Here is a 21,095-nt window from a genome sequence, read left to right as displayed (position 1 = left end):
TGATTTTCAAATAAAGTGAAATAATTTTTCAGAAAAAAGTGAAAAATCTTCATGGCCAAATGGGTCCTAAAGGTTGAACAGAGTTCTTTTTGCATCACCTTCCCCCCTTTTTCATTCTTTTATTTTCTCGAAATAGAGTGATCTCCAAACTGAAGCAGAGTAGTTTCACTTTGGTATTACAGTTTCTCAAGCAACTACTGATGGTTCTGTTTGCGATGAGCGCATGAACAGTCTAGACAGAACCCCCCCCCCCCCTTCCCCCGCAACGCCCACTCCCACCCCCAGACACACTTCATATACAGTTTGGGGTGGGAAGATGAGACCGATTATGATTTCCATCACAAAGAACCATCTAAAGAATGAACTGCTGTCAGAATAGTGCCCTATACAAAACCATAAAGAATTTGTTTGTGCACAAATCTAACAAAAGGAGTACCTTGGAATAATTTATGTTAAGCGGATAAAAACGAGAGAGGGAAGCAATTGTGAGGGCTCTAACTTCTTAAACATTACTCACTGTAGTTTCTTTTCTAGGTCACGCATGTAGCAAATGTATCATCCACAATACACGTGTGATTTGATGCTGATCAAACACCTTGGCTTCTTGTCACGACCACAATCAACAACAGAACCAATGATAAAAGGAAAGAAGATCTAATCTTCTCTTCCAAAAGATCATTGAGTTCTGAAGTGGATTTTTCTTTCTTGGTTGGTTCAAATATTTCATTGATTATTTCTCTCAGTAATGATCCAAACGATTGGATCAGCTCAGCGAGCGTTGAAGTTGTGATGCCCATAATCCATTTCACTATCAGGGATCCGATATCTGACTCCCCAGTTGGTCTTTGAGATTCTTCTTCTTTAGCTGCATACAGGAGTAGAAGAACGGTGAAAGCAACAGCTCATTGAAGCACTAAAAACTTAATCATCCAAGAATCAAGGCTAAATTTTGACCAAATTGGTGAAACAACTGGACTCAATGGGGGAAAAAACAGAAATTATACACTGCTGAATAAGAATTTCCTATCATTTCTCATGGTGTGCATAAGGGTTATTTGCCTATGTTGATTCTTTAAATGTTTGCCATCTCAAATCCAAGCACTCGGACTTGGAAACATCTTTACTTCTAAACCAAACCTAAGCTAGTTGGTGCACCTTAAATTGAATGTTACCGGATAAGCATAAAACTCTTCAAGCCTAGAGGAACTACCGAACTAGTAGGAACATTTTTGTGTGGGTTGTATATTTACTGGCAGATCAAGGCGGGATTAGACACAAGAAGAAGAAGACGAAGTCATTTCGTTTTTCAGTGGAGATCAAAGATGTTGCTCAATTCAGATTCCTTGATAGCTTTAGTGAATAACTTCAACATAGAAGCACAAAAAATTCCACTTAACGAGGAGTTAATAACATGATCAATATAAACCTGCACATATCAGTGAGCCTTGAAGATTCTGAACTGCCTTGTTTTCCATCATGGCTTCCCAAACAGCTTTATCACAAGCTATGGAGCAAACCAATCTCTGCATGCACATAAAATTCCTTCAGAGAGATAGATCACTCACATATCTATACACCTGACAAATGAAACTAGACAGCAATTCTCAATGTTTCTAGCAGAGCAATGAAATTAGTCAGTACAAACCTGAATTGATGGTTCATTTTGAAGCATATGAAAAGCATCATAAAATCTTGCATATCCAGGGGATTGCAGTAGAGTCGACTGATGGGGATTTGGCATCGGTTCAAGCCAATCCATCTCTTCTCTAGGAGCATAACGCCCACTCATAAAACTGCAGAACAGTATAATCAACATTGCTTCAGACATGTAGTTGTTAAGCAAACTCGGAAAAGTGCTCAGAGGCTCTAATTACCAAACTTTCGCGTGTTGAAAATTTGGGATTTGGGAGATCGGAACTCAGAGGAAATGTAGCACATCTCATATTCTCATATGCAACTTCATAGAGAAAATATTGTTATCTCAAATTTAAGTTTCTATATTGACACTTTAGTGCTTTCTTCCCCACTCCCAAAACTCCTACCAACTACACATACATAAAGTTATGTTCCTCAATAGACATTTGAATAAAAGACCTTGTTTCCCAACAACCGTGTTCATTTATCTCAATTGCTCATCCATTAATATGGAAAAATAAGGGTAAAGATCAGACCTTTTAAAGACATGAGGAAATGAAAGTATGATTTGATAATTCAATCAATCAACTATATATCAATCTCAAACTCATCAGGTTGCTATGTAGATCATCTATGCCCATTCTACTCTATTCATCAAGATCAATACTTGGGAGTCATAATCTGACTATTTTATGCAACCTACAGTAACCCTTCTCTTCTATTCACGCTTACAACCTTGGAAAAATTATCCAATTATCTAAACTGTAAAACAAGAAAATTTCAGTTCACTAACCATAGAACTGTTAGCTTTCTCAATCAAAGATTATACCTTTGGAGTTCAGACAAGGCCTTTTCAACCTCCCAGCTAGAAGGCACAGAACCAAAAGAAGAGTCATAATAAGAAGACCCTTTTGTTCCCTTTTCATCAACCCCATCAAAAGATCCATTATCAAGTGAACCATAATCAACACTCCTATTCTTGATCCAAGATTCTTCGAAGGGTGTGTCACAAATTGATGACAAAGAAGGGGAAGACTGGAAATTGGAGTCCCTGGGGGTGCGTGGTGCAGTGAAAGAATTGTTGGAGTGTCCTTGTACTGTAGTTGTATATGGTGGCAACATGGTTCCTCCCCCCATGTTTTTTTACTCTTAACAGCTGCGGATGTTGTCCCTCTCTAGTGTTAAGTCAACTCTATATCAGTAGTGATGGTGTGAGCGGAAGGCATTTACACATTTTTCTTTCTTGATAATCATTAAAAAGGTAGGTGTCATATTCTTGTTGGTGTTGGATAAGATATTTTGAGCAATCCTTTTGAAACAGGTCGCTATATTCGGTTTATGTGCCAAAGCAATTTAATTTAACTCTAGAATGATTATCTAGTCACAAATTAAAGTTTTAATTATTATTTTTCCTTTGATTGCAAATACGTACTTGATTAAGAAATGTTTGTTGTTTTAATCTTTCTTTACCTCATCAGAGGCAGATGCAACATTTCAGTATTTAGTTCATCGGAACTCAATATTTTCAATGCGCAATATAAATTTAGGTGTAAAACTTTAATAAAAATTACAATAAATAGTAAATCTAAATATATAATGAATCACCGCTCAAAATCTAAAAGTTAAACTCACAACGCTTAGATCTTGAATTTGTTTTTGTGAAACATTGGTATAAATTATAAATTATTTTAATTCTGGATTTGAACTCTTTATGGATGGCATGTGACATAATTTTATCCATTTAAAGTATAAAAATATGTGAATATACATATTAAATGTCTTTTAGAAATGTATCAATTAATCATCGTCAAGAAATAAATATTTATGTAAAAGAAAAATGATACATATTGTATATCTATTGACTTAACGTACACGTTTGTGGATAAATTTTCTGTCTAATCGTGATAAAGGTTCTTTAATTTTAGGCCCCGTTTGTCTATAGATACCAAATTTTTTTATTTTTATTTTAATTTTGGAATTGGAGTTGTGTTTGGTCATAGTTTTTGAAATTGTAGTTTTTGGTGAAATGTAGTTGTAAAAAAGTGAAAAAGTGATTTTTTTTTTTAAAACAAACTTTTGAGTTTTTGGTATTCCGAACTACAACTTCAAGTTGTATTCGGAATTCTCATGGCCAAACGTTGATTCCGAAAAAAATGAATTTTTTTTTTTGAAATAAAGTGAATAATTCTTGTGGCCAAACAGGGGCTTAGGCTTTCATCTTTTCACACTAAATAGCTAGGATTGTGAGTTCTGTGGAGTACTCTCATGAGAAGTAAAATTTTACATATGGGTGTCAAGGACTCGAAAGTGATGTATAAAAAGATATAATAATTCACAAAGTAGTTTTTTTCCACTTGAGATATGATATTTCTTTTGGCGATATCATGATTATAAATTCATTCCATACCGGATCAGGCCGGAATAGGGTTATATACGTTCTCAAGGGTCATACTATGTTTACAGTTTGATTAATTCAAATTTTAAAAATAAAGTATTCCTTTTTAAAGATGATTTATTATCCATAATTCGAACCCAAATTTGAACTTTGATCATAAATGGAGTAGTAGTTCAGATGTAGTGCGCCACAAGTATTATGATTTTTGGTACGTTATTTGATATGCATTTTAAATAATTTTGGTATTCGCTACGGTATTAATATTTATAAAGAAAATACTGAATACTATATCGGAGTATATAAGTATATATACAATTCATATATATTAATATTATAATATTAACAAATATATGATTTGTATTAGTACAAAATTAATTGTTTAGACGTTCGAACTTTGACTATTCTATGTTGATTGAAATGTCTTTTTTGTGTAATTAATTTATGAAGAGAATTGTACGTACTTTCTTTTGAATATTTTTAATGTGAGACGTTAATACGATATAATTGAGATGCTTATTTAATAGCTGAAGTCATAGTTCTCTACATTACGAGTATATGTACATCAAAGTCGAATAAACTATAATTATCGATTTATCATACAGTAAAATATCGAAACTAAACTTAAAAATAACCAACCATACCAAACTAATTCGGTATGATAATGACATAATATTACAAGCCAAAAATTAAAATTGCTGTACCGAAATTTTAAATACCTTATGATGCCCTCCCTTGTATATTTAGGCCGGTAGTAACACTTTTAGTAAGCTATTTGACCCGTTTTAGTAAACCAACCCGTTTCCATTCCTCATAAAGCATTTTACCAAAAAAACCCTCCAAACATTTTCTTCTCCAGGAGAAGAGCAAAATTCCCAGAGAGGGGTTTAATCAAAAACCCTAAACCCCCCTAAATGGCTCGTTCAGCTAGATCCTCTACAGCGCGCTTATTCTACACCCTCTGCACCTCCACCACCACCAAAACCTCAACCCCATCAAACCCTCACCACCCACGCGCCGCCTTACTCGCCGGAAACTTCCATCTCTGCCGCCACTACGCCGCCGCCAACAATGCAACCGCTAGGGTTAGAGAAGAGAAAGAGGCTGTATGGAGAGAGTCGTTGGAGAAAGTGAGGAATATTGGGATATCAGCTCATATTGATTCGGGTAAGACTACATTGACGGAGCGGGTACTGTTTTATACGGGTCGGATCCATGAGATCCATGAAGTTAGAGGTAAAGACGGAGTTGGTGCTAAGATGGATTCTATGGATTTGGAAAGAGAAAAAGGGATTACTATTCAGTCAGCTGCTACTTACTGCACCTGGAAAGACTACCAGGTAAGAAAAATATATTCTTTATTGACCCATTAAATGTTTGTTACTACTCTCTCCATTTCAATTTAAGTGTCTTAGTTTGACTGAGCACGGAGTTTAAGAAACAAAGGGAGACTTTCTTAAATTAAAGACTGTGTAGTTCTTAAACTTGCCTTGTAGAATTTTGGAATTGGATAACTTACTAAATATAGAAAGATACAGTCTTTTTGGGATAGACCAAAAAGGAAAGTAAGACATTAAATTGGGATGGAGGGAGTATTTTACTCTCAGCAGTTTTTCTTTTGCAAAATTATTGTTTACATTTGTTTATTTTCTTGTTTGAATGGAGCGAACTAACTAGTTTGGGATTGAGCATTGTTGATTAATAATCTCATTTTATTTTGTTGCTGGGTTTTGAACAAAATCAATTAGAACTGGGAAATTGTTGATTTATTGAAATTGAATCGCCGAGGGCCAGTGGTGCACGGTTCGAAACTTTGTGGATAATGGGCCAATCCCTCTACCTTTCTCCACTTAAAAACCATCATTTTGTATGTGGCAAGGTTCGAACCTGTGCCATGGGCCGTGCCCTTACTAAGTGCTGCGGTCGTACCACTAGACCAAAGCCCCGGGGCAATACATTAGGGTTATTCTTACTGTCATGTAGAGAAATCTGATTGGTCAATGGGATTTTTTAATCTCTTCTTGCTGGTTGGTGTTATTGCCTGCAGATTTTTTTGATAAGGTAAAGTTTTATTAAAAAGCAGTATCAAAATGATACTGCGGAAGTACAAAGAAAATGCAGGCTAGATTACATTAGAAACCTAAGCTGTCTAGCATGTCATCTAAATTCGTCACAACATTTCCATCTTTCCAATAGTGCACGTTGTACATACAACTATATTTCACGGACTGCAACTGCTCCTTTTTGCCTTCGAAACACCTCTTATTCCTGCAGATTATAAGAAAGTAAAAAGAAGATGCGAAGAAAATTGTTTCCTGTCATTATTTTGTTGGTAGTTAATACAAAGTAATGTGAAGAATATGCTTATAGCATTTGAAGGTTCTGTTGGAGAAAGATTTGTCATGTCTATTTCTTTTCTATTATTCCCAACAATCAGATATCCATTTACCTTTCTCCACATTTCAATTAAAGGGTTAATCTTGCTAAAGTACATACTGAAGCATATTAGATTTCGTTTGGCATTTGTGCTTTAATAGATCATGGAACAGCCATGGAATAGATGTCAGTTATATGAAAGTTTGATTTTCCAGCCTTTGATTGATCCTTTATTATTTTGTAAAGATTCGAATTTTTGTTTTTCTGCTCAACAAGAATTTGGAATGAAATTGTTATAGCTTTCGTTTCCTTTTTTTTTTTCAAGGTCTTTCACTAGGAAAGATGATCATAATATTGCTTGCAGATGTTTTCTCTTTTCTGAGGCAAGCCTATTGTAATAATCCTCAGTCGTTTGGTCATTAGAAAAAATATTGTGGTTCCAGTTCTTTATTTCTGCTTGTTGCAGGTGAACATTATTGACACGCCAGGTCACGTTGATTTCACAATTGAGGTGGAAAGAGCCTTGCGTGTCCTTGATGGTGCCATTCTTGTCCTTTGTAGTGTTGGTGGTGTGCAAAGTCAGTCTATTACTGTTGATAGGCAAATGAGAAGATATGAAGTCCCAAGACTTGCCTTTATTAATAAACTTGATCGGATGGGGGCTGACCCATGGAAAGTTCTTAACCAGGTCAGTTATGTATCATTGAAGGCCTATTACACTTCTAGAGTTTAATTCAAATTCTTTTTCCTTTAAATAAGTTAAATAATGTTTCCCTTTAATTTGCTGCTTTGCTACCAGGCGACACTTTCTCTTGTTGCCTGGTACTGCCAAGAAACTGCAAGCAGCCAAGTCCATTGTCATCACACGTGAAGGAACTAAAAAGGAATAATTTTATTTGAGTGTCAAATCATTAGACCTCTAAAAATCAATGAAGATGAGGAAGTTGGTGTGTTTGGGCAGTGTTCGTGCTAGGAATCAGCATTCATAGTTCTGCAGTTAACTGGGAGCCTTTATGTCTGTCAATATAGAAAATCGGAAGAGTTAGGTTGGGGTTCAGAAATATTGTCTTTGTTAGAAACATCTGCTACTTGATTCACTGCTACCTCACTTACTTCTTGTGTGTTTTGCCTGGATTCTTTGGCAGGGAGCTCTTATTATTGTTATGGGACTTTTCTTAAATGCTTTTTCTTATATTCTGCTCAGCATATTGTTATCATTGATATTATCTCTTGCTTTGCCGCTTTCCTATAGAACTTTGTTATGTGAATTCTCAGTAACAGTCTAGCACTTTGAAACTGTGAGTGCAATATGTTACAGTCGTTCTGTTTCCTTCTACACAGGCAAGAGCAAAGCTTCGACACCACAGTGCTGCTGTGCAAGTTCCGATTGGGTTAGAAGATGACTTCAAGGGTCTTATTGATCTCGTGCAGTCAAAAGCTTACTATTTCCATGGGTCCAGTGGGTCCGTGTCTAGCTTAAAGATGCTGGTTAGGTATGATAGTACATTGCTCTACCTGGCTCGTATTCATTTTTGGCTTTTGCAGTGAGAAGATTGTCACAGAAGATATTCCTGTTAATATGGAAGCAATTGCTTCTGAGAAGCGGCGAGAGCTAATTGAAGCAGTCTCTGAGGTTGATGATAAGCTTGCTGAAGCATTTCTGAACGATGAGCCTATATCACCTGCTGATCTTGAGGTATGTACACAATTAGTCAACCTTGTTTACAAGGAAATTATAACCTTGCCGTGGGGTGTTCTCCAATTGTTACTTTGAGAAGTCTACATTCTGTTTAAGACACTAGTGTTTCAAGTAGTAGATTTTTATATCTTGTATACCATCGGGATGTAGCGGGTAGCATATAGATACCCAATTTCAATTAGTGAGCCAAACTTGCAAGCTTAACGTAGTCATTGTAGATTGTGGGACTATAGCAATTGAATGCTTGGTGGGTTTTCAATTGAGCAAGCACAATGAGGGAGATTCGGTGATCAGTTGAAAGGACAGCTCCTCTTTTTTTGCATAATGTTCTTTTCTGTGCATGTTATTTGTGTGAGCATAGGATTGGAGTTGATATTCTTTAGTGGTGGACAGATTAATTACCACAACTAGGTCAATTGGTTGTGAATGCACAACTATATGCTAAACTTATTGATCTTTTAACATGGACTATGACAAAGTGCTTAACCTACATTAATGTCTACTGTTAATACAATAAATATTGCAGTACTTGGTATTGGTAAGGTAATGTGCTGTTATGGATCTTTGACTACTGACTTTATCTAGGTAATCTCTAGCTCTTGGGACATCCATTCTTTCCTTACCCTGTTTCTGTAATTTTCTGTGTGTTCATCAGGCAGCCATAAGGAGAGCGACAATAGCACGGAAGTTTGTTCCTTTTTTTATGGGTAGTGCTTTCAAGAACAAGGTGCTTTTCTTCACTGGTTAACTTAATATGGAATTCAAAATTTTGTTCTAAAATTTATATTGGCTATATGTTGGGCTTTCGTTTTACCTGTAAAACACTTGAGTTGCATAAGTTTTACCTGAATTATTATTATCTTTTCCACGCTGAATGCCAGGAGGTCTGTGGTGTAATTTTGCTTCTAGAAATAACTGAGAAATGACGACTTCCTTTTGTTTAGGTCAACCTCGTCCATTGAATATTAATATCTATTGGGCTTTTGAAAATTTTGTTATCTTTCATCAAGTTTAATCATTTGAACCTGGATCTAATTTCTCACAATTGCCCTTTTGTTTAGGTCAACCTTGCCAAATTGAATATTAATATCTATTGGGCTTTTGAAAAACTTTGTTATCTTTCATCAAGGTTAATCATTTGAACCTGGATCAAATTTCTCACAATTGCAATGTGATCCTTTTAGAGCTGAGAAAAATGGAAGGCAGAAGTATTCTGACAATTGGCTGTGACCATGTTTATATTCTTCTCGGGATTGAATCCTTAATGATTACAACTGTGAAGCAATCAGTCCTTGGTGTCCATTCTTTTCGTTTTTCACTAAATCTTTTCAATACACACTTGTATCTGCCTACTTGTTTTGTTGTGAAATTTTATCTCCTTACTCATGGTTTTTTAATTCTACTGCTGTATTTCTAGGTTCATGCTTGCTTTCTGTTCTCATACTTAACGTGCTAACTTATCCTTTTTTTTTGCTTGACTATATTTTCTTTGCTGATGCTTGATTTGGCACAATATGCTTGATCCCGTCCTTGTTTTTCAAATGATGTTAAATGTATAATTCCATTATACTTCAGTGGTTACAGTTTTTGATCTATGCTTTATGTTATTTTGTGCTAAACAGGGAGTTCAGACACTTCTTGATGGCGTTCTCAGTTATTTGCCTTGTCCAGTTGAAGTTAGCAACTATGCTCTGGATCAAACAAAGGACGAGGAGAAGGTTAGTTGATAATATTTTTTGGTTGAGTTCTTATCTTATTCTTTTCTGCATGTACAGGTGGAGTCTAAAGTCTCATTTTGCTCATTTGTTGCTAGGTTACATTAACTGGAAACCCTTCTGGCCCTTTGGTTGCCTTGGCATTTAAATTAGAGGAAGGGCGTTTTGGTCAATTGACCTATTTAAGGTATATAAACTTATTTCTTGTGCAACTGTTTTCTCCGCATGTGCACTTAGCTAGGACCACACATTTTTAACATAATCTTTCATCAAAGAATCTATGAAGGTGTCATCCGGAAGGGCGATTTTATAATCAACGTGAACACAGGAAAGAAGATTAAGGTGATTTCATCTCCCATCTTTCTGATATGGAAGCAGCTCATTTGAACCAACATATCTCATGTCAGTTTAGCATCTGAATGCATTGCCTTTGACCACTTGATTTTCACCAATTGAATTTTTGGTGAAAATATGAACTATCAACACAAATACACTTCATATTTTCACCGCTTGAATTTTTGATAGTTCATATTTTCACCACTTGAATTTTTGGTGTCTGCTGGAATGAATATTTTTGGATATTAATAACCGATGTTTGGATTGAGGTGGAATTGTTATTGTATAAAAAATTAGGATGTTTTCATGGTTGCATTCATGTTTACTAAATTCACAGGTTTATGAAACACCCGGCTTTTTCTTGGTTTTGTTGTCAGTTCATGTGATGTGTACTCTTTTCTGAACATGTCTATTCTTATTGAATTTAAAAATGTTTTCTTGTTATAGTCTATTCTATGAATGTTATTTCCGCTTTTTGACAAAGAGAATCGTATTTTCGCTATGCTTGTTCACGAATTCGTTCCATTGGTTTTTACTGAAAGTTAATTTGTGCAAAATATTAGTGAACTGCTATCAATCCAGGTAGCAAGCCACAATTGGGTTAAGATATGGCCTTAGCAAAGGTATTAGGTTAAAAAAGATGTGAACTTGCAAAAATACTTGTGGATCTACATACCCCAAATTTTTTATTGTTAAGTATCTATATACCCTGAGAATATGAGATCCTTTGGTTTTGGGGCTGCTTGAATGGCTGAGAGTTCAAAGGGAAGTTAGAAGTTAAGATTTGTTAAAGAACTTTTGCAAGGGGAAACTTATTTGAAAAGAACTGTTCTCTACCTTATGATGTAGATACCAACATCGTTTGCTAACCTATGTAGGTCTTTTTTTGAGTCACCTACTCAATCGTGGATGTGTGATCTATTTTTGTGGAATCTGCTCGTCGTTATTGCATACTATTGGCAAAATTAGTCTATTTGTTATTCTGCTTTTATGACCCCAGGTTCAACTTTTTTTTTTTTTGTAGATTCCTCGTTTGGTGAGAATGCATTCAAATGAGATGGAGGTTTGTCACCCACACCTTGCCCTTCTGACTTTTTGATTAGATACAAATCTGACTATGTTGGACAGTATGATATTGTGTTACTCTTTAATTGAATGAATCTTGGAGGAATTTTTGAGAGATTTTAGAAGGGAAAAAAGGAATCTTTTCCCTGCATTATCAGTATTTCTAGATTGCCCATCTTTCTTATCTCTGTGGAACGTATATCAACTCTAATAATAGGATATCCAAGAGGCTCATGCTGGGCAGATAGTCGCTGTGTTTGGTGTAGATTGTGCTTCAGGTAACATCCTATTCTCTAACCTAAGTTGACTTAATGAGAAAAAGCAGAGATCTTTTCATTGTGATGTATTTTGATGCTTAGTTCTGATCCATTTGCAGGGGATACTTTTACTGACGGATCTGTCAAATACACCATGACTTCTATGAATGTCCCTGAACCAGTGATGTCATTAGCTGTTTCACCGGTTTCTAAAGACTCTGGTGGACAAGTGAGTACCTGTTGTTCTGTTGGATCTACAAGGTCTGCACTCTTTGCTATTGTTCTTTGAGCCTCTTATAATTATTGTCTCTGTTTGGTTGGCAGTTTTCAAAAGCATTGAATCGCTTTCAGAAAGAGGATCCTACATTTCGTGTGGGTTTAGATGCTGAGAGTGGTGAGGTATGTTTTATTTACCCCAGGGGGCTCCATATTTTGAATATTATGTGAATTATTGATCTTTATGGGGAGAATCCGTGAACATCTCAATGGTTTCCTGAGCAGACAATCATATCTGGCATGGGGGAGCTGCATCTAGACATATATGTTGAGCGCATCCGGAGAGAATATAAGGTTCATCCTTATTTTCAAGGATAGTCACTCTTTGGGTATCATCGTTGTTTGATTCTTTTCTTACTCTCTCGTTGTTTGTTAAGGTTGAAGCGCAGGTTGGAAAGCCTCGTGTAAACTTCCGGGAAACCATCACTAAGCGAGCAGATTTTGATTATCTACACAAGAAGCAAAGTGGTGGGCAAGGTCAATATGGTAGAGTAATTGGGTAAGTAGGTGTATATCATTTCGGCTATTACCTTTTGCTATATTTGCTTATCGCGTGCAACTTAAAACTTAAAAAGTGCCTATAAAATAATTACCATTATTAAATGATGGGAAGTGTGGGGCGGAGTGTTGGCCAGTCAAGAACTCTCACGTTCAAAATATGAAAGTTGTAGAAATCAGGATGCTACAATGGATGTATGGGCATACTGGGAGAGATAGGATTAGAAATGATGATATCCGAGAGAAAGTGGGAGTGACCTCAGGGGAGGACAAGATGCGGGAAGCGGGGGTAAGATGGTTCGAGCATATGAAGGGGAGATGCACGGATGGCCCAATGAGTAGGGGTGAGAGGTTAGCTATGGACAGTTTCAGTAGAGGTGGAGTAGGGGTAGGTCGAAGAAGTATTGGGGAGTGGTGATTAGACAGGACATGGCGCGCTTCCAGCTTACCGAGGACATGACCTTAGATAGGAGGTTATGGAGGACACAAGGTTAGTAGGTACAATCAGACCTCTCTATAATGGCACCCACATATAACACCTCTCTATATTAGCCAAGTTTTTCCGGAACTGATTTTTTATGTTATATGTTACTTCTCTATAATAGCATTTCACCTATAACAACAGTAACCAACTTTATAACAGTACTCTTTGTAAAATTACCCCCATATAACAGCTATCTTGTTTTTTTGGTAATATAATAATTAACCTTCTTTATAAAAATAGAATATTTATGATTACCAATAATAAGTTTAGATATTTTGATCAAATATTTATCCTTTAATACACTATTTATGACAAAAAAATATCATACGAATATATATATATATATATGTATATATTTTATCATTAAACGATTTTTCTTCGTTATACTAAGTGTCATTAAGCTTAGAATTTGGTAATTAAAAATGAAAATTAGATTTTATGCGTCTTTTTTGCCTGTAACAATGAAATATTATTTAAATGTCAATGCTTTTATAGGTGTATAGCAACAATTCTCTATAGCAACCAAAATAATTTCGGACCCAACGATGTTGTTATAGAGAGGTTTGACTGTAGTTAGCGTTGTCCCGCTTATCCTTCCATACTAGTAGTCGTAGTATTACTCTTGTTGTTTCTTGCCCTTCGATTTTTGCTACTATTTGTTGTTTCTTGTTCTTTGATTATCGTATTACCTTGTGGTTGTTACTGCTCCTCTTTTGTGGTTGTTACTACTCAATCATGCTTTTTGTAGTATGTTGCCATAGTATATTCGTTTCCGTTATTTCTTTTTTTCATACTGCTTTGAATTGCTTGTCCTTATGTTGAGGGTCTACCGGAAACAACCTCTCTACCTCCCAAGGTAGGGGTAAGGTCTGCATACACTCTACCCTCCCCAGACCCCACTTTGTAGGATTTCACTGGGTATGTTTGTTGTTGTATTAAATGATGGGCAAGTAGAATAGAGAGAGCTAATGCTAGTAATATGATATCCAAATCCAAATTCTTACTAATTAGATGCCTGAGAGTTTCCATAAAATGTTTGGTATCATATTTACTCTTTAGTGCTAGATCATAGAGTTAATTAGTTTTGTTTGGGTTGTGACAAAACAGCAGGGAAGCCAAGCTTATCCCTATTCTTTGTTTACACAATGTTGGGCATCAATGTATATTATCCAATCACCAGATATCCAATTCTGGGCGTCTTATACCGGTTGAGGGAATTGACCATTGTCTCAGATGGTCTTGATCCGCAGCTCATAAGCTAGTTTTTGGAGTTGAGTAAGGCCAAGCTCCATGTTCTTCACGTGGAAACCATCTCTGTTCTTTACCCAATGTTGGGTTCCCATGTGCATAGTCCATGCTCCATATGTCCATCCCTGAGTATGAGTGGGTTTTAGAATCTTCCACATTGGTCCAGAGAATGAATTGTTGTCTCTTATATGATCTTGGGCAATACCCATCTCAGGAGCTAGGTTCTAGAGTTGAGTTAGGCCCAAGATTCATTTTTTTTTAAACTGGTAAAATTGTTGCGTTAAGGACATGCTGGAGACCTTAAAAATTGTGGACCAAAACCATACAAGCAAAAACTGATTACAAGGATCGTAAAAGATCAATGAACTGGTCAGCTTCCTCTACACATTCCTCTTTACACCAAAAATAAAAGGCTATAATACAGTTCCATTTGATTTTCTGGATGGAAGTAAAACTATCTTTAAAACATCTAATGTTTCTCGCCTCCACACTGTCCACCATATACAGGGTGGAATTATTCTCCACCACTTCTTTTGACTCTTGCTTCCTCCTCTCCTGATCCAGCAGCTAAGGAAATCTGCTGTATGCTCTGGCAATGTCCACTTAGTTTCATTTGATTTTCTGGATGGAAGTAAAACTATCTTTAAAAACATCTAATGTTTCTCGCTCTCCACACTGTCCACCATATACAGGGTGGAATTATTCTCCACCACTTCTTTTGACTCTTGCTTCCTCCTCTCCTGATCCAGCAGCTAAGGAAATCTGCTGTATGCTCTGGCATTTTCCACTTAGTTTCTGTGAGGCTAAGTGGATGCTATTGTCCCAAATCTGTGTAGTTACTTTGCAGCAAGTGGCTGTTCATTTCCTCTGCCTCATTACAAAGGAAGCATCTGGATGCTATCTGGAATCCTCTCCGTCGTAGAATTTCCTGGTTAAGGCAAGCTCTTCTGACCGCCAGCCATGTAAAACATTTTACTTCGCTTGGAGCCATACTTTCCTAAACCTGTTTCCAAGGGCCTATACTTACAGCCTGGCTGCTCCATCACTTCCTTTTTGTACAGCCATACACTGAGAACCTGCCATCAATATCATGTTTCCACCTTATTGTGTCAGGATATGGGGTACTTCCTTTAAACTCACTTACTTGTAGCAGCTCAGCCACTCTCTCCATTTCCCAACAAGTGTCTTATAAAGGAATGTCCCACCCTTGAGGAGACAAATTGTCAGCCACTGTTGCACCCAAGATCCATTTTCTTTATGGTTGCAATTATGCCTCGCCTCATTTTGTTCTAATATTTTGACGTGAGCCAATTGCAGCCTCCCTGACAGAATACTCTAAATCTTGTACCTAAACTATGTTGGGTTGGGAGCGGGAGTTAGCCAATTATATTTTCATTCTTCATTTTTGTGGCATTATTAATATTCATCTTTCCGCAATGTGCTGTTTCCCACAGGTATATTGAACCTCTTGAACCAGGGTCAGGCAGTAAGTTTGAATTTGACAACATGCTTGTAGGACAAGCTATACCATCAAACTATGTCCCTGCAATTGAAAAGGGTTTCAGAGAGGCTGCCAATTCGTAAGTTTTTTTCCCCCCTAGTTTCAAATTATGACTTGCCTGGAGATTCTTAGATACATCTGCTGCTTTTTCCTCAAGTCAAGAATCTAGCCCGTACTGTTATTATATAATTGCTTGTGAACTATCAAAGCTTATTCGACGCATCAGTGGAGAATTGGTCATGACATGCTGTACTAGTTCCCTTTAGGTGTTGTTGATTGACAAAAAATGCGGATCTTCCTGTGCACCAGGGGTTCTCTAATTGGTCATCCAGTTGAAAATATCCGTGTTGTTTTGACGGATGGTGCCGCACACAATGTTGATTCAAGTGAGCTTGCGTTCAAATTAGCTTCTATTTATGCCTTTAGAAAGGTAACACATTCATCCTACTGATCGATAGACAATTTTCTGTTATGTTTGTTTGTACCTCCAACTTCCCATCCTTTCTCTCTTTTCTCAGCTTGGTGTGCTTTATCTAAGTTGCCTATGCTTGCAGTGATTTTATGTTTGCTCATGTTTATCATTAATTTCATTGCAAAACAGTGTTATGATGCGGCAAAGCCTATCATTTTAGAACCTGTGATGCTGGTGGATATAAAAGTGCCAACAGAATTTCAGGGCACTGTTACTGGGGATATCAATAAGTAAGTAATCTTTTTGAGTTCTTTCTAAGAGTGTATGTTATTGAGATTCGAGAATGTGATTTATGCTTTTTAACCACTTCTTCTTCTTGTTCTCTTAATATCACAGGAGGAAAGGTGTCATAATCGGCAATGACCAGGAAGGAGATGACTCTGTAATTACCGCCAATGTATGTCTATCATTCTTTGCTCTTTCATCTGTATTTAGAATTGATTTCTGGTGCCTGTTGCTGTCAGTATATATATTGCTGCTTATATAATGTTCTCCATCCTCTCTTTCTTTATTCTTTTTGAATGACTTCATGCCCTTATAGAAAAACCACTTCCGAATAGGCGAATACAGCTACAGAAATCAATTGTTCATGCTTTTTTTAGGTACAGAAGTGGCTATTAAAATTGGTAGTAATGCATGTTCTTCTTGCTTGTGTTGGGGCTTCTTGTAGTAGTTTCTGACTTTCTGGGCACACGTGTCACAAGGCGTGTGTGGCACTTGGTCATCATCGTTTAACTTTATCATTATGATTGACTTCTTTCTTTTTCCCTACTGCCATATCTGATTTCATTCTAGTTGCTTTTTCTTTAAAAGATTTCGACCTTTCTGCCAGTTCGATGGTGCTACAGTCGAGAAACTTCAGCTGACATGCCTCTGTTTTTTCTTAGACTTTAAGTAATACGCACCGTCAGTGTAAATAATTATACACCATCAGGTCATCTTTACTTGTTGTAAAAGGTAAAATGTCTTATTTTCAAGATCCAAAGCTTACATTTGAGGCTTGTAGATATCCTTTGGAATGACCTGATGGTGTAGAAAGTTGTTTACACTGACGGTATACAAAATTTACACACTTTCTTATGCCTAGCTTGCTCTCTGCTTTACCTCCATGAATGCTCTTGCAATTTATGGAACTCCACAATGTTGACCGCTATTTTCTTTGATACAAATGTTTTGGATATGGGAACAATACAGATTCAGCGTTAGGGGGATTGTGCATGAGTTATAAGTTGCAGAAAAATTATGCTTTTTATGGTTGGTTTCTCCTTACTGAATGAAGAAACAAAAGAAATACTAAACTACACTAGGGTCTAGGAATTATATACACTCTCAATTCCCTGTTATTCTCTTTGAAGTCTTAAGTAGGCGTTTGGACGTAAAAATTTTAATATTTCCAAATCAATGTTTGTTATACAATTTTGTCCATTATTCAACTTCCAAGTGCAATTCATGTCCAAACACAAGTTCAACTTCCAATAACAGATCTGGAGAACCATACCTATGTGTATTCTGGACCCTTTGGCTAGAGAGAAACAAGATATGTTTTGAAAATAGAAGAATCATATCTCCAGAATCCCAAATTTATATTTCTGGAGTAAATGTTGTATGGTGGATAGTCTTAGCAATTATATGGATATTGTAGATTTACTTGGAAGAAAGATGTGTGACATACTGCATGGCCATCCCCTGCAGGTCTTTTGCATCCTTTTAGTACCATCATGGTAACTTAATGATAAACCTTAGAGAAAAGGACCAAAATCATCCATAATGTTTGAGTTTGGATCAAAATCATACATATTCTTTCACATGGTGCACTAATAGTACATTATGTTTGCATAAGTGGTGCACTTTTAGTCACAATCCCAAATAAATTTAACGGAAAAGAACAAAAATGCCCCTGAACTTTTAGAAAAGGTATAAAAATACCCTTTATTCATCTATTTTGCTAAAACTACCCCTCAATTCAACTTTTTGGCTCATTTATTCCCCTTGACTAACGGACAACACTAATTTTTTTTTTTTTTAAAAAAATTAAATTGCACATGACATTTTATTACTGAAAAATTGATTTATTCTTTTAAAAAGAAATCTGAAACCTTGGAATTTTTTTAAATTTGGAAAACTTTTTTTTAACGAGTAAAACCTTGACTAACGGACAACACTAATTTTTTTTCTTTTCAAAATGTGAAAAATTGGATTTTTATAAAAATCTGAAAAAATTAAATTTTTTATGGAAAAACTGTGTTTAAAAAAAAAACCAGAAAAATATCTTTTTTTAAATCTAGAAGAAAATTATGGAGTATTAGTTTTGCACATTTTACTTAAAAAAACAATCAGTTTTTCAGATTTAAAAATTGAATTTTCTAAAAAAAAAATGGGGTTTCCACGCGTTAATTTTTTTTTTTCCAAACTTAAAAAAATTCCACATGTTTTAATGAAAATCCAATTCTGTTTTTTTTTTTTTATATATATGTATATATAAAAAGCTTACTACATTTGTTTTTTTTAAAGAAATGGATGTTGAAAAATTATTTTTCCTTATTCTACAAATAAAGATTTTTCAGATTTCTTTTTAAAAGAATAAATCAATTTTTCAGTAATAAAATGTCATGTGCAATTTATTTTTATTTTAAAAAAAAAAAAATTAGTGTTGTCCGTTAGTCAAGGGGAATAAATGAGCCAAAAAGTTGAATTGAGGGGTAGTTTTAGCAAAATAGATGAATAAAGGGTATTTTTATACCTTTTCTAAAAGTTCAGGGGCATTTTTGTTCTTTTCCGTTAAATTTATTTGGGATTGTGACTAAAAGTGCACCACTTATGCAAACATAATGTACTATTAGTGCACCATGTGAAAGAATATGCATGATTTTGATCCAAACCCAAACATTATGGATGATTTTGGTCCTTTTCTCATAAACCTTATCTTACTAAAAAGAAAAACTTCCAATACCTTTTTTTAACTTCAAGCAACTTCAACCAAGTATGGCTAGACTTTCTATTCACATGATACATTGTCATGGTCAGCTTCCTTGAACAATGGAACATACTTTTTAAAAAGAAATTATGGTGGAAAAATCATTTATTTTAGCATTGGAACTCGATGGATAAAGGGTGTCCGTCCACCCTTGTCAACTTAAATACCAGACTTGGTGCAATAACTAGGTTGCAAATTTGTTACGTGGGCCTACGATGCATCCTGACTTGTAGTGTCTTGGATGTTGAACAAAAGCCCTGGGGCAAAATGTAAATACACAATTTGATGCTGAAAGCAATATTCTTTTACCCAAGTGCCACCCCGGAAACAAGTTGGCTATCAGCTAAAATTCAGGTTTAAACCCCTGGTGACATAAAAGACTTTTGACATTCCAACGATATTTATTATATAGCTTTCAAGTATGTGTGACAGTCGCGTAAGAAAGATTTATCATGCATATTTTTTGTGTATCTATCTAATAATTAATACGAAGGGGAGCCTTGGCGTAACTGGTAAAGTTGCTGCTATGTGACCAGGAGGTCACGGGTTCGAGCCGTGGAAACAGCCTCTTCCAGAAATGCAAGGTAAGGCTGCGTACAATAGACCCTTGTGGTCCGGCCCTTCCCCTGACCCCGCACATAGCGGGAGCTTAGTGCACTGGGCTGCCCTTTTTATCTAATAATTAATACCTTAACGAAACAGTCTCTGAAACTGATTAGTTTCTTGTAAGGAAGATGCAATAGGTATGAGAAATTGTTTTCATGTAGATTAGTGAAACTTCAAGAGCATGTTACTTGCATATGATTTTGCTGTTTTGAGACTGAGACCCAATAATTGCTAATTTACATGGCTTGTAAGGGACCAAGGAAAACATCATTTTCCTGATTTTTTTCTGCCTTGGAATAGTATGCATTTATTCTGAAAGTATTATGACATGAGTAACTCATTTCTGTCTTCTGAGAGCTGAGGTAATACTATTTGTTTCTCAGGTCCCTCTCAACATGATGTTTGGGTACTCAACATCTCTAAGATCAATGACACAGGTCAGTAATTTCATTTCCATTTCCTCAACAAAGCTCTTTTATCGAAGAAAGGGAGAGAAAAGGATGGAGGTGATTTCAATTTTTTTAGCCTTTGGATTTATTGTAGGGAGTGAAAGGAAGGCAGAAGGAGAGAAAAGTGATGAATAACGTCATGAACAATATTAAAAAAAATTTATTCAAGTGGGTGGAAACCTAAAAAAAGTGAACACGTTCTGATGAAGCTTTTATAATTCTCAAAGACACAAGGCTTATTAGTAGAAAAATGTGTCATTAATAATGTGAAGTGACAAACATTCTTTCCTTTTCTTTCTATTAAATCAAAAACAAATTTATTCCTCTCCTCTAACTTCGTTTTCTTTTCCTTTTTTCCTAATCATTCGTAAAATGCATAGTGAGAAATTTGTGATACCAACCTCCGTGCTCTCTTTGCTTAGTGAAATCCAGTGACATATTGATCATTTTTTTGTTTCATGCAGGGGAAAGGTGAATTTACAATGGAATACAGAGAGCATGCACCAGTTTCAGGTGATGTGCAAACGCAACTGGTTAACACATACAAGGCCAGCAAAGAAAGTTGAAAAGATGGTGTTTTGAAGCTCCTGCACTTGCATCCTGTCCAATTATTTTTATAAATTTTGTCTGCTTGGGTGGGCAATGTTGTGATATCATTAGGACCAGAACTGGTCAGTCAATTTTGATATGCTGAATAAAATAGTAACATTCCATGATGTATACAAATAATTGCTTATATACATACAAGTTGTGTATCCCCTTGAAAGGATTAAACAGTGCAGTTTGAGAGGTTTATACAACATAGTGAAACGTAAATTTACACGGATTCCTCCATTTTCTCAAAGGAATACCCTTAAAGGTATCAATACCTATTTTTATGGATTCTCAATCTATGTTATGAATAGCTGCCAAGGGTGTAGAAAGAGGAGGTTGTGCTAAATGGGGTTTTTATCCATCCGGACCCCCCCTCCCCCCGCGCCCTACCCCAACCCCTCTCAATTGTTCTCCTGGTGAAGCAGAGTCTGCTTAGACACTTTGGGTTGAAGCAAATGATTGTCAGACACTAGTCAGAGGCGAAGTGAGTTGTAGTTGAAGGTTGGGAATCAAACTAG

General features: G+C 36.0%; 2 protein-coding genes across 2 annotated transcripts; one reads left to right on the top strand and one right to left on the bottom strand.

Moving 5' to 3' along the window:
* Positions 1-365: 365 nt before the first annotated feature.
* LOC132645765 (uncharacterized) lies at positions 366-2,937 on the bottom strand. Its single transcript, XM_060362950.1, has 4 exons — positions 2,465-2,937; positions 1,646-1,793; positions 1,427-1,523; positions 366-865 (listed from the first exon to the last, which is right to left on the bottom strand). Exons 1-4 carry the CDS (start codon positions 2,770-2,772, stop codon positions 588-590), a joined length of 831 nt encoding a protein of 276 aa, XP_060218933.1. The 5' UTR covers positions 2,773-2,937; the 3' UTR covers positions 366-587.
* Positions 2,938-4,814: 1,877 nt separating this feature from the next.
* On the top strand, positions 4,815-20,812 carry LOC132645763 (elongation factor G-2, mitochondrial). Its single transcript, XM_060362947.1, has 20 exons — positions 4,815-5,367; positions 6,870-7,091; positions 7,745-7,866; positions 7,949-8,099; positions 8,758-8,829; positions 9,725-9,820; positions 9,916-10,004; positions 10,093-10,159; positions 11,178-11,216; positions 11,436-11,496; positions 11,595-11,704; positions 11,800-11,874; positions 11,977-12,045; positions 12,129-12,250; positions 15,436-15,561; positions 15,792-15,912; positions 16,084-16,184; positions 16,291-16,351; positions 19,918-19,971; positions 20,448-20,812. Exons 1-20 carry the CDS (start codon positions 4,942-4,944, stop codon positions 20,547-20,549), a joined length of 2,286 nt encoding a protein of 761 aa, XP_060218930.1. The 5' UTR covers positions 4,815-4,941; the 3' UTR covers positions 20,550-20,812.
* Positions 20,813-21,095: the final 283 nt, after the last annotated feature.

Source organism: Lycium barbarum, chromosome 6 (assembly GCF_019175385.1).
Source record: "Lycium barbarum isolate Lr01 chromosome 6, ASM1917538v2, whole genome shotgun sequence".
NCBI classification, from domain to species: domain Eukaryota; kingdom Viridiplantae; phylum Streptophyta; class Magnoliopsida; order Solanales; family Solanaceae; genus Lycium; species Lycium barbarum.
Note: the sequence above shows the minus strand (reverse complement) of the source record. Positions and strands in the feature narration are given on the sequence as shown.

Bases quoted from the DNA above. Each gene is read 5' to 3' on its own strand.
- LOC132645765 (XM_060362950.1), bottom strand. From the start codon at position 2,772: ATGGGGGGAGGAACCATGTTGCCACCATATACAACTACAGTACAAGGA. The intron at 1,794-2,464 runs GTATAATCTTTG...ACTGTTCTGCAG, and splicing joins GCCTTGTCTGAACTCCAAAG to TTTTATGAGTGGGCGTTATG. The intron at 866-1,426 runs GTTTATATTGAT...TCCTGTATGCAG, and splicing joins AGGCTCACTGATATGTGCAG to CTAAAGAAGAAGAATCTCAA.
- LOC132645763 (XM_060362947.1), top strand. From the start codon at position 4,942: ATGGCTCGTTCAGCTAGATCCTCTACAGCGCGCTTATTCTACACCCTC. The intron at 11,217-11,435 runs GTTTGTCACCCA...CTCTAATAATAG, and splicing joins TGCATTCAAATGAGATGGAG to GATATCCAAGAGGCTCATGC. The intron at 16,185-16,290 runs GTAAGTAATCTT...TTAATATCACAG, and splicing joins GTTACTGGGGATATCAATAA to GAGGAAAGGTGTCATAATCG.